The following is an 18,682-nucleotide window of genomic DNA, read 5'->3' on the forward strand; positions in this document are numbered from 1 at the left end:
TATATATATATATATATATAAAAGGAAGTGGAATGTTTCAAAAAAGCGGCAAAAAAACAAAATATGTTTCCCCACATCGTCAAAACGCGACACAGTGCATTGTGGGAACACGGCAAACACTTGTTATGATGGTCGGTACAGGAGAGGAAAGAGAGCAAAAAGATATCAAAAGCAACGCCAGCATTGTGGCTCACTGCATAACTTGCATCACTGCTGCATAATAAGTACATATATATTTTATATATATATATATATATATATATATATATATATATATATATATATACCATATATAAATAGTAGTCAAATATTTACCAGTATCAATAAGTGCCTATGTCCTAATATATAAATACATCTTACAGTAATTACATGTTGACTTCCTGTAATTTTTGTGCAATAGCAAATCCCATGCAAGATTAAAAACCACAACATTAAGAAAAAGAAACCTTGTTTTTGTTTGTTTGTTTTTGTTTTTTTTAAGATAAATCAAGCTCGCAAAGCTCTTCCTCAACCTTTTGAAACGTCCAAAGCAAAATAAAGGCACAGACCCTCGTCGCGCAAGAAGCTTCAAAATTTGGACCGTCTCATAATACGCACGCCCACCCTTTTTTTTATTTTATTTTAAATATAAATAATTACCGCACTACTGCATCACACCTCGATATGAGTACATGAGACAACAGTCTATTCGCAAAGTACACATACATTAAAATACACGCATCTAAGAAGAAGAAGGTGGGTGTGTAATACGTAAAAGGGCATTTTTTTGGTACAGTAATCTATAAATATAATTTATGTGCAATCGTATGCAAACTGCTATGTCAAACAAAAGGCATATTAGCGTTATACAGTATATCTCTTCATATTGCACCTGCACCCAATGATGATAATAATAGTTAATAATCAGAATTCCCGTTGCTCGTCCAGTCCAAAGAAGCCAAGAAGCTGTGTCTTCATATTGCCTCAGGTGGGACCCAAACGAGTGGGTGGCGCCCCAAGGTCCCCAGATGGGGGCTCTTGTCTAATGAGGGTCGCTCCATGTTGACCTTGAGTGAGGCAGTCCAAAGAGAAGGTCGGGATTTCTGGCCGTGAAGAAGCTTCATCGTCATATTGCCAAAGTCGGGCCCCCGACAAGCGGGTGGCGGCCCAAGGTCTCTAATGTGGGTCCTCCGTGTTGATCTTGAGCGAGGCGATGGCTTTCAAGCACGTTTGGACGTTCTCCTCCTCTCTGCCGTCCCTGACGCCCGAATCCAGACTTCCCTGGTCCTCCTCTGCCATCTCGTGGGCCACGTGGGTAGCTCCCTCCTCGCTCGGGGGGCTCGGCGGAACGTCGGAGGCGGCGGGGGAAGGTGGCGGCGCCCGGAGGGCTCCTCCGATTGGAAGGACAGGAAGCAAGCTGAATGCCTGCTGCTGCGAGTGGAGAGGGAGGTGGCTCAAGAGGTTCTGGTGAGCACCACCAACGGCGGCGGGAAGGCCGGAGATGCTCCTCTGCTCCTGAAGGACACATAATGGCAGGAGAAACACATTGAAAATCGGTTGGACCAAGAAAATTGACCAGAAACCCAAAGTACGGGAAACTTTTGTGGAGCCCATACAAGAGGGATCAGTGACACGAGCCAGTGTCCACGTTCCCAATCTATCTTGCCCCCCACCGAGCAATTTCCCAACTGCAGAGGTAGTTTCAGAGTCGTAAAAGAGGCAGCGACCCAACAAAAACTGACTGGGCACGCGAAGCGTGGAAAAGTTTGATCTAAGGACCTCCGATACAAGAGGGCAGCAGCAACACTTGCCAGTGTGTGCGCTCCAACTTCGCCCCCTCCCAGCAATTCAAAGCAACAAAAACTACATGTTGTCAGTTGAATGCTGAAGTTGAATGTTACAAGATATCATGCCATTTTTTTGATTTACGAAATAAGAGGTTGAGAATGTGAATGTTATATCGCACTACTTGAATTTATCATTTTAAAAAATTGCGCTACATACCAGTTCCATCTCAAAGGCTCCTTGTTGCTGAGCCATGTCGATCTTGGCGTGCTGTCTGCTCTTGTCGCCGCCGCCTCGCTGCTGATGGGATCCACCTCGGCGTGGCGACACGGCCCTCAGCACGACCCGCTGCCTGCCCCGCACCGCCGACTCCCGCTTACCGGCCATCTCCGTCCCGGGGGACGTGGGTCGCTCCTGCGCGACAGGAGGAGACAGGTGCTGAACAGGCGAGAAACCAGGCGAGCCGGGCCTCAGCGGGGTGGCGTCCCATCTGGGAGAGCAGCGACCCCGCGGGGAGAGCTCCCTCCTCGGGGACGGGTATCGCAGGCGGGAGGGCGACGGTTCCCTGATGGGGGACTCCCAGCCGGGCGAGAGGAGGCACGAAGAATAAGGGTCGAAGAGGAAGCCGGCCTGATCCGGAGACAGAACGCTCAGTGAGTCGTCCTCCGTGGTCTTGTCTCTTTGGTCCGAGCCCGGCCACCTGCCGGAGACGGTGACGGTAACCGGCAGGGACGTGACGCCGCCGCCCGGCTGCGGACTGGTGCTCCTGGAGCGCAGCTTGGGCGTTGAGTCGCCCTCGTAGTCGTCGTCCTCGTCCTCGTCTTCGTCGACGTCATCCGCGTCTTCGTCCATGCCGTCCGAGTATTCGGCGTCGGAGAACTGATGTTTGGCCGCCACCGCCACCTCCGCTTTGGACTCTTGGGGCGCCTCGTCTACTTTAAAGGACAAAGACGTTGCTTTAGCTATGAGTATGCCGGGCCAATAAATGGCGATGGTGCAGTAGGTCAACTTGTGTGCTACGTTTGATTTTTCATGTGGTCATTCTTATTTATAATAAGACATTTTGCATTTTTATTTTATTTTATTTTTTGCTCACAATTCATGTGTTTTGCAGGCTATAAAACACCAGTCTCGAGTAAAATGTCAGTTGAAACACATTCTTACCATGTTCCTGTATTTCTGTCTCGTCCATTGTCACTGAGACGCCCAGCTCCAGACACTTCTTCATGTGCGCCTTTGACTTCATGTGTTTCGTCAGGTTTCCTTTTCAGAAAGGAAAAGAGATGGGGTCGGCCTCCGCTTTTGCCCCGTGTGAGCAAACGAGCATTCGGCAGAAAGAAAAATGACGTGACAAAACAAATCGGCTGATACTGGAGCAGCCTGAAATAGACCCGATGGCGTTCTGCTACTGCATGCGCACATTGTGCTTTTCACGCACATTTTTGGACTACTTTCCAGACTTTCCACAGAAAACGAGATTCTTGAATCGATTGCAATACCAATCATGTCATTTTTGATCCTTGAAGGTCTTTTAGGCGTGATTTGATGAAGGCATGCCACAGACGTGTTAAGACACCTGGCAACTGTTCCCAATTCTTGAGCAGTACAAACGCAACAACCGCATTTTGGTTCCACCTTCCGCAGACTTATAGCAGTATTCATTGTGTTTGCAAGAGGAGCCCCGAGAAGCATTTTTTACCGTGTCAAATATTACTAGATGACTAAATGATGGACTTAAATATGGATTCATTGTGGTCGCAAGAGGAGATCCGAAAAACATAACCAATATTCGTATTTCCAAAGCTGTTCACCCGTGGTCCGCCTTTTCCACTCCTCCGTTCCTGACTTTTCGGAGACCACTGCTCACCTTTCGTTTTGAATGCAAAGTTGCAGACCTTGCAGATGTAGGGCCTCACGTCCGTATGGGTTCGGATGTGTTTCTTGAGCATGCTGGGCTTCTTGCAGCGGATGCCGCATTCCTCGCAAATGTATTTCCCCCGGCCGCGGCCGCGGACGTACACGTAGTCCTCGTTGGATTTGTACCTGACAACACCAAAGAACAGTGAGCGGCAAGTAGTTTAAAACCGTGGCAACGCTCCTCGGGCTGGTTTACCGACCCTCCCTCGAAGATCTTGATGCGCGTCGGAGCCGTTTGGGTATTTGACGCCTCCCTCTCCTTCCACTCTTCCTTGGCAGCCTTCAGTCTGAAGCTGGCGTCTTTCGCCTTCTTGCTCGGGTTGACGTCCGCCTCTTTGGGCTCCGGTTTCCTCTGCAGCTGATTAGGACCAGCAAACGGATTGTTAACACGCTGGCTGTAACGTGACTCGGCCAGTCACTGTCGTGTCTTACACGGCGTGGTCGGCAAACGTGAAGCTGGCAATAATACTTTTGTTTGTTAGGATTATTTTCTATTGTGGCCTGTGTACCTCTGCATGGGACATTGTGGTTTCCAACTAGCTATGGTGGTTTGTTAGCTCGGTCACAGAGGTCCATTTTCACGAAACCTGGGGGTTAAAAGTCGCGTAACCCGAATTTGTCTTAGTCTTCTACTAACACATTTAGGCCTTCTAAAAATACAAAGATATTCGATAAATATTATAAAAATACGAGATGTTAGACAGCAAACATCGAAATAAAAATACTAAACTTATGATAACATTTTTGAAAATACACACTATTTAAAAAATATCAGTAAAAAAACAATTGAATCAATATATATTGATAATAATTTACTATCAACCAAGGACCTGGCATATTTTTAACAGGTGAGTTAAGTCAGTTACAGAAACAAAAATAGATTCATTTGATTTAATAGTTGGTTAATTGTAAATTATTCAATGGTGTATTAAAATAATAACTAAAATACCAATGCAAATAAATTCTAAAATAAAAATGTTCAAAACACGTTACTTAGGTTTTTCGTAATGTTTTTGCATTTTTAGATGTTTTCATTTTTTTTGGGCTCTCATTAGGATTGTGCAAGCCCAAATAATTGGACGTGAGCAAATGGGTGGCGTGCAAAGGGGGCTTTTGTCTAACCTCCTCACCTGTTCAAATGTCTGCCGCCACAGGACGAGGGACGAAACCAGTTTCCCGTTGCCGGGCTGACACATGGCGGCCATCGAGTAGATCAACTTGCCTGCCTTCTGCTTGGAGTGCAGCAGGGCCAGTGCGGCGCTGGTGCTCAGCTCCGGCAGATTGGGATTGCGGGAGCTGACGTGCCAGGTGGCGTAGACGGAGGAGAAGGGAGCGCCGCCGCCCCCTTCGCAGTCGTGTGAGCAGCTCGGCTTAGTGTAGCTGAGATAGCACCAGCTCACACCTGTCGCCGTACGAAGACTCGGAAAGGCAGACGGCGTCCTCCGATGCTCGTCTTCTGAGACCGAGATGTCTCGGCCGGAAAGCGGCCGTGCCCCCGTGTCCATCTGCGCCGCTTTGTCCGTGCCAGCTTCTCTCGGATACGGGGGCGAGCTGGTATCCAAGGAGCTGCTCTCCATAGGAGACTCCACACTGTGGTCGCCGGTCAGTTTTCGAAGCGTGATAAACTCGCTCCTGTGTGAATCATCCTCCAAGTGGCACTCGCCCAACTCCACAGCGCTCAGCTCCGCCACAATTTGCCCAAACATCCTTTCCTCCTTCACGCGCTTTTGCTGCTTGACCTCCACGAAGAGGTCTAGGCTGCTGGCGGGCGAGAGCATGCGTTTGTTTGCGCCGCCGCTGGACGCGTTGGTGGTGGAGATGGTCCGGGAGGTGAGGGAGAGGGGGATACCGGTCTTGAGTTTGGCCGAGGACAGGTCCAGGGCTTCGACAGAGAGCGTGTGCTCGGCGGGTCGATTCTGAGAGGCGGCTAACGCGGGGCTAACTCTGCCATAACGATTGTCAAAGATCTGTGACACAGACGTGTATGTGAGGCTGCCGTAGCTCGGCACGTGAGTCTGGATTCTCACGGGGATTAACAAGCCGGGATGCGGCGGCTGGGGGAGTGTGTTGCCGGTTGAAAAGATGGGCAATGACGAAGAGGTGGCGCCGCCGCAAAACATTTGCACGTGCGAGGCCTCGGTGTCCATGCTCAGTGACTCCTGGCGCACCAAGTTGCCCCTCCGTCTCTCCTTTGCCAGGTCCCCAGGTCTAACTTTGGATGTTGGAGAGAGGCTTCCGTAATCAAATGATACGCTGCGTACCTCTGGGAACTCCTTGCGCAACTTACAAGGCGCCTGCTCCGAGGAGGAGCGTCTCATTTCATGTTGCTGACGCTGATGGAGAACGGAGAGCGAGCGGCCGCTTCCCGGCACAGCTAAGAGCTCGAGGGGCTTGCCAAATTCATCCTGCCTGGCCGGGGAAACTGGCTTCAGGCTCTCGTCCCTGTCAAAGGAGAAGGCAGAGCTGTAAGATAAGTTGCTGTCCTGACTGGGGCTGCGTGAGAGGCTGGTGCAGGCCGACTCGAAACTGGACTCCCCCGAGGAGTGCTCGATGTCGGCGAGCCGCAACCTTTTCTTCTTCGGGGGGAGTTTTTCAGGGGGGAACTGGGCTAAAGTTTCACTCCGCTGCGGCCATTGAAACTCTTCCACGTGCTTCTCCGGCTCCTTCGCCGGCACATCCGGAGCTTTTTCTGGACTGTCGGGCTCCACGGTGACCCTGATTTCCGGTACTTGTATGTTGGGCTGCCGCACCAGTTTGGCGCCCAACTGAAAGGACTGCCTCAGTATGCCATCACCCCTGTCCACCTCAAACGACTCCTCCATGGGCTGAAATGAGGAGAAAGCCTCCTGCCGCTGCCTGAGACTTTTGTAGGAATCAGACTGGTCAGCACGGGGCCTGTTGATGAAGTTCGTGTGCTGGATAACCGAAATGACGTTTCCTAATGTTTTTCGGGTACGCATTTCAGGGCTGGCCGATATGTCCATGTCGCTCCTGTCCAGCTGCGTCCTCAAATGTCCTTTCACGACGCCGACCGCACCGTGGCTGACTAGCTTCGGCTCATAATCCTTACCTGAGTCAAACATTTCTTCGCACTGTTCATGATGCACCTCGTACTGATGCGGCAAATCCTCCTCTTCACGCTTTTCTTTCCGGCGCTTCCGCGTCGCCAGCTCCATAGCGTGCCTCTGCAGGACTACGCTCGGCGGAGAATTGTCCATTTCCAGTCCCGCAGGTGACATCTCGCTCGCTTTCCCATGGCCGTCGCTGTCCGTGTGGACCTCGTGGGTTGGCAGCTCGAAAGCGGCTTGGCGCCGGAGTCGCCTCATGCCCGCGTTGCTCGTTCTCTCATCGAACGAGTGGCTGCCCCGGAGAGACTGGGGCATGGTAAGGCTGACCGCCGAGGATGCGGGCATGGAGTTGCTCCTGAGGAGGGTTCCCGTGTCCGAGCCGCTGTCGAACTGTGCCTCTTTCGCCTCTTCCTTCGCGAAGGACTTTGTATTGATTTTGATTGACTCAACGGTGTCCTTTTCCTGGGTGAAAACGCGGGAAACTGCTTTCTCCGAGCATCTTGCCACGTCACCGGACTCTGCGCTGCAGGCCACGTATGCTGTAGTCTGCTTGGGGCTGGGCCTGTAACACTTCCCAAACATAATTTCCTGGTAGGATTTGGCATTAGCGTTTGGGGGGCTGGTCTGATGCTCTGCACTTTCAGACCGGGAAAAGTAGCCGGAATCCGTGCTGCCTTTACTCGACTGACTTGGAAGGGACAGATTGTGTTCCGAGTCGCTGCTCCTCTTTTCCGACAGCCGAAGCGCGAGCCTTTGTTTAATCGTGCAAGATTGAATCGCACAGTTAGCTTCGGCAGCGGCGGCAGGTGGCGCATTGATTTCCGGGGGTTGGGATGAGCTGTCCTGAGCCGACATTGACATCGCGGATGCCTTTTTGTGAGAAATGAGGTTGAGCACTTTGACGGCGGTGTGATCCGACGCCTCCGCCGGGGAGTCCAGCAGGAGCAGCGGGTCACTGAACGCGTCCTCGTCCGTGTCCGTGCTCTGCTCGGCGTCGGAGAATAACTCCCCTTCGCCTTCGAAAGACCCCTGGTCCACGCTGACGTTGTGAGGGAACGGTGACGTTCCGGCTTTGACCGAGTGAGCGTGGGACTTTCGGTGTTTGTACAAATTGCTCTTGGTTTTGAAGGAGAACCCGCAGGGGACGCACGGGTAAGGCCGCTCCCCGGTGTGCGAGCGGATGTGTTTCTTAAGCACGCTGGGTTTGGCGCACGCCCTTCCGCAGTAATCGCAAACATACTTGCCAGGCTTCTGCGGTTTCGGCTCAGCCTTCCCGCCAGCGTCTGAGTGCAGCTCCATCCCTGAATAGCAACTCTGTTGTTCAGGTGAACTGGGGGATTTCCTTAGTCTGCCAGCCGCTTTGGCGGCCTGCAGTGAAAGCGACGATGCTTCGGTGTCTTGGGTTTGGGAGGTCGAATCTTCGAAAGTCAGTGACTTCCCTGAGTCGGGCGCTTTTTTGGGACCGCGTGTCTCTCTGGCCAGGCCCTCCTGCAGGTGCTGGTGCCACCCGTTGCCCTCCATTTCCACCGATGGACTTCTACTTATCTTGGCCGCCTCAGGTGGGCATTTGTTTGGCGCGGCATCGCTTTCCTGACTTTCCGGAGAGCCTGTGGCAGTTTCGAGCGACTCCATGAATCCCGACGTTGCGATCGTTTGTTTTTTTTTTTTGAGGAATAATTTCTTTTTAGGTGTCGGTCGTGATGTTTACATACACGTGGGATGGCTCATCTGCAATAAAGGAGAAAAGAACGTGGCGATTTGATGAGTATTAGTGAGCTTGAACATTGAAAATGTTGGCCCCTTGCCAGTAAACATTGGGCACTCGACCACATGCAAACAAGTCAATGCCACAAAATGGAAATACAGAGGAACCTTGACTCATGCTTTGTGTTGCGAGCTCAAATTTGAGTTTCGTGGAAGCTTCAGATACACGCTGCTCTCTAGAATGTCGTGAAAATAAAATGACGGTACAGTAATGCCCTGGCATGTTAGCAGGGAGAGCCACAGTCACGGATGCACTTTCAACATTTTCTGAGTGATGTTTCCTTGGGGGCAAGATACTAATCACATTGGAATTTGTTTCTATGGGGAAAATGTATTTATTAATAGAGTTTCCAGCTTGGTCACAGAACAAATTAAACTCGTAAGTCCATTTTTTTAGGGTCCCTGTCCGTCATGGGCCCTTAGAATCCTCAATCCCCAACCCCACCCCCATTTGACGGTGCCCCTGCACCCAGGTACCTTACCCTGGCAGGAACCTAAATTCCCCCATTCATGTGTGTTGGTATTCATGGAGAGAAGTCCAATCTTTTGCTACTATCGATCTCAAATTCCACTTATAAAAGACTTTTTGTTTTTTCATTTATTGTTGGGGAAATAGTCAAAAGTCTGTCAAAGTGGGTCTGGCGGTGGTTCGTATGTCTGCCACTGGGATTATTTTAGAAGTTACGAGCAACTTTCGATGGAATAGTTTGGGCGGGATGGGATGGGATGGCCCCTTCTTTGCGGTCAGGCGTTCATCCAAATCCCGGATTTATTTATTACTGTTGTGGGCTCGTTTCAGTTCGCTTGCCCCCCCCCCCCCACCCCCCCCACCCCCCCTTGTTTAAATGACACTAACGTAGCTTGCACAAATTGTTCCTATTAAACTTCCAACTAGAATTTGATTTATAAAGCTAAAAGGTTCATGGAAACAACCGAGTTAGCGGTGGCCCCGGATTCCTGATAGTGCGGTTTCCAATCCCAAGGGCACATAGAGACAAATGACCATTCACACCTACGGCCAATTTAGAGTCTGAAATGAAGCTAAAGTGTACGGAGAAAAGCTACGGAAGCACAAAGAAAACATGCAGAGCTCCACACAGGAAAGCCTGCAATTTGGACCCAGAACCTCAGAGCTGTGAGGCAGACGTGCTGACCGCTTGCTCCATTGGTTTCGGTGCGGTGGCGTATAACAAATAGACATCAGCATCACCTCGTATTCCCTCACGTCTCACGCTCCCCCTCATGAATGCTGGGAATTGCTTTAGCTTTAACACTGGAGGGCACGTCATACTCCTCCTCCTCCTCCTCTTCATCTTCTCAGTATCAAATGCTGTGTCCTCCCTAACGAGGTTATGTAAGATTATCTGGTTCAAACCCTTCGAGTTCCCCCTTAATTAGGACATCCTCTCTCTATATATATAATTTTTTTTTTCATGCTCTCTCTCTCGCCTGCCATTTCTCTTTTTTTTTGTCGGTGCGCCCCGATCGCACTCGACCCGGCGCGATTCACCGAGGATGCGAATCCAAGGTGACTCGCTGCATGCGGACAGTCGCGTGAAAATAACGGAAGTGGAAAGGGGTGCAAAAGGGGGCGTGCCAGATTCAAGTGACCCATGTTTCAAAGGTGGTGGGGGGGAGGACTAAAGCCACTTTTCCATTGTACGGTACCTACTCAGCTCTACACATGCTAATATTAGCTGAGCCTGTTGCTGTGCCACAGTCTCCATTTTGCTGCGATGCTCTGTTTTCGTCCGGTCTCCTCTTGTTTACGACTAGAAGTAACTATAGGATACAGCGCTGTGCTCTGATGCGTTCATTGTAGTGTTTTTTGTTTTTTTTTTGCAATTTCCTATTAGCGTGGCTCAAACAAAACAAAGCTTTTAATGCGTTTGTGTTTTTCTGTTTCCCTTTAGCATCATTCGATTGGATCGATGCATTGCTTGATCTGACAAATGTGGCGGGCATTCCTCAGTTTCTTGTATGTGCGGCTTGATGTGTTCAATGGGGTGGGATTTTTCAGTTTCCCATTAGCCCACTCATTAGCGTTACTCAATCCGAACGATGTGTTCAATGTGGTGCATTTTCGCAGTTTCCTGGTAAGCGTGGCTAGATGCGCCGATGTCTTCAATGTGGTCGTTTTTTTCGGTTACCTGTTAGTGTGACTTGATTTGAAAGATGCGTTCGTTGCGACAGGTTTGTCGCAGTTTACCGATAGTTCGGTTTAAACGCGACTATTTTTTCGCAACTTCCCATTCATGTGACATGTTTTTCACAGTTTTCCGTTAGCGTGACTTTATTCTACTGAAAAGCACTTTGTGAACGTGTTTTTAAAGGTGCTATACAAATAAAGTTGTTATTGATGTGTTCAATGCGCAGAGAAGCGTTAGCCGGGCTTAAAGTAGCTTTTTTTTCCGTAGGTACCCATTGGTATGTTTTAATCTGAAAGATGTGTTCAATGTGGCAGGTTTTTCACAGTCTCCCGTTAGTGCGGCTTGATACGTTCAAAGCTACGTAGTAGTACGTACATCTAACCGATGTGTTCAATGTGATGTGTTTTCAAAGTGGAAGTGAACAAAGCATTTTTTTGGTTTCCAATAGTGTTGCTCTATGTATTCAATGCATGCTTCTCTTTTTTTTTTTTCGTAACTGCCCATTTGTGTGGCTTGATGCAACCGATGCGTTCAACGTGGCAGGTTTTTCGCAGCTTCCTGTTAGCATAGCTTGACCTGACAAATGTGTTGAGTTTTTTTTTTTTTTTTTTTTTTTTTTTAGGGTTTCCGTTAGTGCGACTTAATGGGTTCAATGCGGTGAAACTTTTTCGCAACTTCTCATTTCGCATGGCTCAATCCAGCCGGTGTGTTCAATGCGATGCGTTTTTCGCAGTTTTCAAAAGTGGAATTTAGCACAGCGTGATCTGATTAATGTGGCCGGTTTTCACGGTTTCCCTTTTAGTGTGACTTTTGTGGCTTTATCTAAGCGATGCTTTCAATGCGACTCGAAAACAACACACCCCTAACTCAGCCCAACGAGTAGAGCCGAGTCGGTACTGTGCAGTGGAAAAGCAGGTTAACACGGCATTCTGGGGTTGGGGGTATGCTGGGGGGGGGGGGGGGGGGGGGGGGGGGGGGGGGGGGGGGGTGTTCTTTGGAAGCTCCCTCCTCAAGGTCGATCTGACCTCATTGCTTAGTTTCCATCCCTCTGAGGTCCTGAAAAGACGACTGCGGCGTATGCCGGATTAAACCCGCATTTCGCCGCACACGCAACGACACAGACGCATGTTGTCGTGTTGCACCTGTACAATCAATGCACGACACAGCAGCGGTGTGAGACGCAGGTGGGGGGAGAAGGAAATAAAAAAAAACACTCCGTTCCTTTAAACGCTAGCATCCATAAATATCACAATGACATTCACACGCATGCGAGCCCCCCCTCCCCATGATCCTCATACAAACCTGACATTTCAACCCCCTCCTCTCCTTCCATGTCCCGCATCCTCATTCCTCATCCCGCACCGTCCATTCCACCTCCACCGGGATAGGAAAAAAAGCGCAGGGGTAAACGTCCCATCAGTCCGGAGTGGCGGCAGTAGCGGCGCACATTCGGAGCGTTCTATTGATGCGAGCCAGTCACCGGAGAAAATACCCAAGCATGACGTGCAGACCCGGGCACAAAAATAGCAAAGGGGCCCTGGGAGGGATTACACAACGGCCCACGTTTCAGGGCGCTTTTCCTCTCCGGCTGTGGCAGCTCGCTCAGCCTGGGTAGGAGGAGGAGCGAGAGGGAGGGAGTCAGATGTCATGATCATTGTCAAAAGCTGCTCTTCATTCATCAAGAGCTGAGAACCTCCCTTTAAAAGATGCTATTCAGATGGCGTACGGCGAGGAGGAAGTAGGAGAATGGGAGGGGGGAAAAAAAAAAAGCCTCGGGGCTCTTTTGTGAGATGCTCGGAGCTTCCCGTCACGACGCCCTCGTCCTCCGTTCGCAAAGCGGGGGAACGATCGACGTCCTGACGCGCCGAGCGGGGCACAATGCCGCCGGATGATGTGCAGCTGCACACGGCATCCTGCTTACGTCTGCCGGCCTCTTCACAACTCAACATTATGACAGTATGGGCAATATTGCCCCCAGAGTACACTGCTTCCTTTGATGTTCAGTGTACAGAGAACAAATAGTCGGAAAGGCCAATTATTACGGTTTCGGAGAATCATCAAACTTTGCCCACACGCAATGGCAAAACCTCAAATTGTTCCCAATTCAGTCACTCACCTGTCTAGTGGTACACATGGTGCACATTTGGTAGCAATCGGAAAAAATGGCAATTCGGATTCACTCGCGACTACGCTTGCAAAAATGAATCCGGAATCCTAATTTTCGCATTCGAATGAAAACAAATTAAAGTATGTATTTTATTCTGACAAGAGCTGCGTTGTTTTCTACCAGCTGCCATTTTGAAATACTGCACATATGCGTAGTTGTAGCCCCAGTTAGGAGCGAAGCACAAATGTTCATGGCAGACTGCGACTGTGGCAGACGAATCCGATAAAGTTATGCAAGATTCATTCAACGCATCGTGGAAGATCATTGACAAGAGTTAGCCAGCTACCGCTAACTAGCAGTTAAGGTAACGAGATGGCTTAGTAGAAGCAGATGTTGCCAGCCGGCGTAGATTTCCGCATTTTACGGCACCGAGACCGGCGCGAAACAGACCACAGCCAGGATGCAGCAAGGGATTCTGGTTAAAGTAAGCCATTTTAAACAAAAAAGAAGCAACATTTTCCGGAGGGAAAACGGTTGCTAAAACTCGCCATCCAAAATGCATCAGCTGTCTTCTCCAGTTCGGTGAAAAAATCTGCGACCCCCAAAAAACTGCGACCAGGACTTAACCAGGGGGCTACAGATTTTAAATCATCAAATGGAATGTTTTATTTGTTGGACAGTAACGTCTTTAGTATATATAATATACGATAATATATAACAAATAGGATACAGTAACATATAAAACATAACAATAATATCAAACATTTAAATATGTCAAATATGCTATCCATGACAGAGTTTTATCATCAGGGCATCACACTGTTGACAACTCATAAATGCATATCAGAATTTTTTTGTAACGCGGGCAAAGGATTTTGGCCTCGAAACCTCATCTGACATTCCCGCCAGCGGGAGGAGGAGCAGGTGGTCTGCCTTTCTTTCGGGGGGGGGGGGGGGCCGTTATTATGGGATAGCCACTGCACTCCACAGTTAAGTGGCCTAACAAGCTGAGAATGTCGAGCGCGTGCATTGAAAGAGGAGCTCCTCAGGGTGCTATTCCGAGTCATCGTGCGTGGAACAAGTTGGAGCTTGCATGCAGCTCCATTATGCAGCGCTGGACGCATGAGGTGGGGTCGGGGAATGAGCGCGGGGGGGGGCTAAAATGGTTAATACAGTCAAGGTCGAGCCACCCGTCGTCTATAAATACAACTGCCCCCTCGAGAGGGTGCGCACTTGCTGGGAGCAGCTGAGTGGGATTCCATGTTGCCCCCACCAAAAAAAAAACAACAACAAAAAAAACAGAGTATATGACAACATGGTGGTTGTTCGGAGATGGGGGTCTTTATCAATGGAAGGCTTGAGGGTTTCTCCCTGGCAAGTTACACACATCAACGGCAGCATCCACCTTTTTCCTTCATCCTTCCGCCGCCACCGTCTCTTTAAAATCGGTAAAAATAAGCTTGATGCCAAGTGCTGCGCTGCCATGGCAACAGAGACTGCCACAATGGCCCCGTTTCCTGTCGGCGTATATAATTACCAGCAAATGTAGGAATTGAGTGTGAGGATCCGGCAGGAAAAGTGTTGTATCAAACATAGATAAGACAGCATTCAAATCCCACTTTGAACAATGCTTAAAATGAGCGCACGTCACTGATTCCATGTCCATTATTAGAATAAAAACAAGAAACACCATTAAAAAAAATACTCAAGAAAACTACAAAATGCTATTTAAATTATTTAGAAAAAAATGGACTAGTGGAATGTACTATGAAAATATTTCTAATCATATACTAAATATATATATTCGAAAGACAAATTAATTATAAATAAATAAAAGACAAAACTATAAATAGACCAGGGTGAAATATGTTATTGTTATATATTTTTGTTCATGTATGATGAGAATTGTTGCGTGATATTATTATGATCAATAAAGAGTGTGGAAAAGTAGAGGTTAAAAAGATAATATATTTTGTTTACGCTATTTTTTAAATATCATAAAAATGACTATTAAAATAAATACTGCAACACTTATTTTATGTAATTTTCAAAATAGGAAGTAAAATAGGCATAGTACAAAAATAAAAAAATTATATACTACAATTGTTTTAACAAATTACAAAAATCATATTAGTGACATATATAGATATATATTTTTAATAAAAATATACTAATACTTTATTTAATATTATGAATAATATTATATTTAATATGTAATAATAATACAATAATATTTGTGGCTGTTTCTAAAATGATTACCACCTATATTTGTATCTATTGAAAAATACAAAATATATATTTATAATGCATACACAACTGTGCGTGTATGTATATATTAAAATAATCAAATATGAAAATTAAAAATGTTCTTTTGAAAAATTATTCAATATATATATTTAGATTAGACTTTACACCGATTTTATCGGCATCGGCCGATAATTCGCATTTTATGATGATCGGCTTTAATGTCATAATTCGCCGATCCGATCAACGACGTCATCGATCGGATCCGCAAAAGACATTTACTCCGCGTCGCCATCGTGCACAGTATATTTGAATCCAAAAGCTAGTTTATTTTTAGCCTTGTCGCGTGTCTTTTGACGTAGTACTGTAAATATCTGACGGCCAATGAAGTTATTTAAAAAAAAAAAAATTTTTAAACATGGTGGTGGTGTGAGACAGACAACACTTAATGCCCGGATCAGACTACAAGACAAATTTGCTTTTTCACAATTGCACTACGTCAGACTACTGCAATAAAATCTTGTATTCCGATACCACCGCATCCTATTTTTTACGATCATCGGGCTTTATCTTGTCAACTCCAATGCGACCGGATACACTCGTTACCGTGGCGGCGCCGACTTTGTATTATTAGGACAAAAATGGGTAAGAACGTGTGTTGGTGGTCACCGGTGCTCAAGACAGGAAAAGACGTTCGTTTAAGGCTTGTTTGAGGTATGTTCACGTACTTTTAATACCATACGGCTCGCAAGCAGGCAACAAAACCGTTATGTAGCCTAGCAAGCTAGTGCTAGCGTTAACGGTTGTACGTAAACATGTCGCCGTTCTGACGAATCATGCTCTAAAGTTTCGGTGTGGGTGAAGTCATTTAATTCAAAATAAAGTCATTTAATTACAGTAAGTTAGCACCCATTAGATAGATAGATAGATAGATAGATAGATAGATAGATAGATAGATAGATAGATAGATAGATAGATAGATAGATAGATAGATAGATAGATAGATTTTTTTCTTTGAAAGAACATTGCATATAGAAACTATATCCGAGACACAATTTTCCATTTAATTTAAAAATGCTATTTATAAATTATATTTAAAAAAGTGAAATTATAGTACATACAAAAGTCATATTTGCAACAATTTAAATAAAAACAAAACAAAAATACATTTAATAAGAATGTGTATTTTTTATGTTCAAATGTCATGTAACAATATATTATTTCGCAGCAGTTTCTTAGTTATAATTGCATCAATCGATATAGAAAACTATAAATTAATAGCTTTCAAAATGAATCGATCCTTAAATATTCATTCTGTTGCTTTGTGTGTTGTTGGATCAGCTGTCACGTGCCTGGCTATATGGGGATATCCGGCTCACAGTCTGTGTGCGTGTTGTTGTTTTTGAGAAGGAGGAGGGGGGGGCGGGGGGGATGCATGGACCTGAGAACCCCCTTGGTCGCCCCCCCCCCCCCTCCCATCTGTATGTCACGGAAAATTTGCAGAACAGGGACCTCCCCCCTTCAAAAGCGTGCGGCAGCGGGGAGGGAGCAGACACAACGCCCCCCGACCTGGAGTCACCCTCTCAGGTGATAAACACCCCCCCGCTACCAGGACTAATTTCGGCTCAGGATAAAAAAAAAAAAAAGCATGGAAAAAGAGGCGGCGGGTGCTTACCAGGTATTAGACAGCACCCAGATATCGTCATTGGACCCGGGAGGACGGATGCACGAGACGGGGGCTTAGGGTAGTGTCCGAGTGTGTGTGTGTGGGGGGGTCGCTTTCTTTCCGGGGTCGTCGGAGATGAGCTTGGAACGTGTTCTTCCCACTTCCTCCTGGGTGCAGTGCAGTACAGAGCCACCAGAGGGCGCCAAACGCGGCTCACAGCGGTTGGATTCAAAACAGCAGCTCTTGAATATTCACAGCCCCGCCTCCAAAGATAAAACATCAACAACACGTATATTAATATGCAAAAAAAAAAAAAAAAAAAGGAGACCAAATATTACGTGATAGCGACGATAAACGGAACAAAATGCCAAATTAGGTACGCCTTATGCAGGTTTAAGGGCTACCTTGAAAAGAACAAATAATTACATGAACAGATTAAAAAGTTTTTTTTTTTTTGAGAATCAAGCGGTGTATTTTCAAGATAAATGTAATATATTTTCAAAAATAGTCATGTATTTCCATGCGGGAGTTATTTTTTTTTAAACACTAAATTTTGTATTTCTTTTCGACTTAAGTCGTAATGTTACAATATTGAAGTCGTTTGTCTGCAAGCAAGATTTTACACTTTCTAGGAAAAAAAATAGAACACTTTCAAGATATGAAGTTGTATATTTTCAAAATGAAGGTTGTAATTTTATGGGAATAATGTCGTCTGGTTTTTGAGACAAAAAGGCATATATTTTCAAGATAAAGTAAGATATTTTCAAAATTAAAGTGATATGTTTTCAGACAAAAACAGTATTTTTTTTCAACAGAAAATTGTGTATTTTTTTAGATTAAAGTTGGAATATTACAAGAAAGAAGTCGTACATCTTCAAGAAAGATTTCATATTTTCTCAGGAAAGAAGCAGCACATTTTCACGACATGGAAGTCGTATATTTTCACGATTAAGGTTGTAATGTTACAAGGGTTAGGTTGTGTATTTTAAGATCATTGTATATTTACAATACATTCTTATTATGATAATTAAGTCCTATACTTTCAACAAAATATTGAAAGTATTTTCAAGAACAAAATTGCAACATTGCGAGAATAGTTGTCGATCATCAAATAATCTGTATATTTCTTTAGGAAAATAAGTCATATATTTACAAGATTAAAGTCATAATATTACAACTAACTTGTATATAATCACAAAAAAATATATATTTTTTTGGGAACTGTAAATCAGATATTTTTAAGATGAAAGACAATCTTACCAGAATAAAATTGAGGAAAAGGGGGGGGGGAAACATTTTTGATGGAAGAAGTAACATATTTTTGAGATTATCATTGAAATATTATGAGAATTAAATCTTACATATTTTTTAGAAAATATATTGTACATTTATGCGATTAAAATCACTACGAAAATAAAGTTTTTTTTCAAGGGAAAATCATTTTCAAGATTCAAATTGTTGCATTATGAGAATAGTTGTATAATATTGAGAAATGTGGGATATTTTTGAGAAGTCATTTTTCTAGATAGTCATATATTTACAAGATTAAAGTTGTAATATTACAAGAATAAACTTGTATATTTTCAAGAATCAAGTTGTGTATTTTTTCAACAACAACAAAACAAGTATATTTTCAGGGACAATCGTTATACATTTTCAAGAACAAAGTCATTCTAAAAGTATTTTTTTATACACAAAAAGTTGTAAATTATCTAAGGAAGTCTATTGGATAGATATTTTCGAGATCAGACTTAATCTAACAAGAATAAAGTTGTATATTTTGAGGAAAATAGTCGGTTTTTTTCTCCCACCAGTCAGTCATATATTTACACAATTAAAACTATAATGTTAGGAAAATTCAGTTGTTTTCAACAAAAACATTTGTGTATTTTTTAGGACAATAGTTTTTTTCAGATTAAGGTTATATTATTATAAGAATAAAGTCGTATATTATCCAAAAAAAAAGGTCATTTGCTAGAAAATAAGTCATATATTCACAAGA

General features: G+C 45.5%; 1 protein-coding gene across 3 annotated transcripts; it reads right to left on the bottom strand.

Moving 5' to 3' along the window:
• Positions 1-268: 268 nt before the first annotated feature.
• hivep2b (HIVEP zinc finger 2b) lies at positions 269-17,972 on the bottom strand. Of its 3 annotated transcripts, none has more exons than XM_061796057.1 (7): positions 16,690-17,972; positions 4,812-8,477; positions 3,882-4,039; positions 3,632-3,807; positions 2,929-3,027; positions 1,984-2,699; positions 269-1,494 (listed from the first exon to the last, which is right to left on the bottom strand). In XM_061796057.1, exons 2-7 carry the CDS (start codon positions 8,379-8,381, stop codon positions 1,156-1,158), a joined length of 5,058 nt encoding a protein of 1,685 aa, XP_061652041.1. In that variant the 5' UTR covers positions 8,382-8,477; positions 16,690-17,972; the 3' UTR covers positions 269-1,155. The 3 variants fall into 3 exon arrangements, with proteins under 3 accessions (XP_061652041.1, XP_061652042.1, XP_061652040.1); XM_061796058.1 differs by lacking the exon at positions 16,690-17,972 and adding an exon at positions 11,966-13,407 and having other exon boundaries at positions 1,984-2,696; XM_061796056.1 differs by lacking the exon at positions 16,690-17,972 and adding an exon at positions 11,966-13,407.
• Between the last annotated feature and the right edge of the window lie 710 nt (positions 17,973-18,682).

This window comes from Phyllopteryx taeniolatus, chromosome 13 (genome assembly GCF_024500385.1).
Source record: "Phyllopteryx taeniolatus isolate TA_2022b chromosome 13, UOR_Ptae_1.2, whole genome shotgun sequence".
Taxonomy (NCBI): domain Eukaryota; kingdom Metazoa; phylum Chordata; class Actinopteri; order Syngnathiformes; family Syngnathidae; genus Phyllopteryx; species Phyllopteryx taeniolatus.

Coding starts and splice junctions, on each gene's coding strand:
- hivep2b (XM_061796057.1), bottom strand. CDS start 8,381: ATGGAGTCGCTCGAAACTGCCACAGGCTCTCCGGAAAGTCAGGAAAGC. Junction 2,700..2,928: donor GACAGAAATACAGGAACATG/GTAAGAATGTGT, acceptor TGTCCTTTAAAG/TAGACGAGGCGCCCCAAGAG. Junction 1,495..1,983: donor GAGCCTTTGAGATGGAACTG/GTATGTAGCGCA, acceptor TGTGTCCTTCAG/GAGCAGAGGAGCATCTCCGG.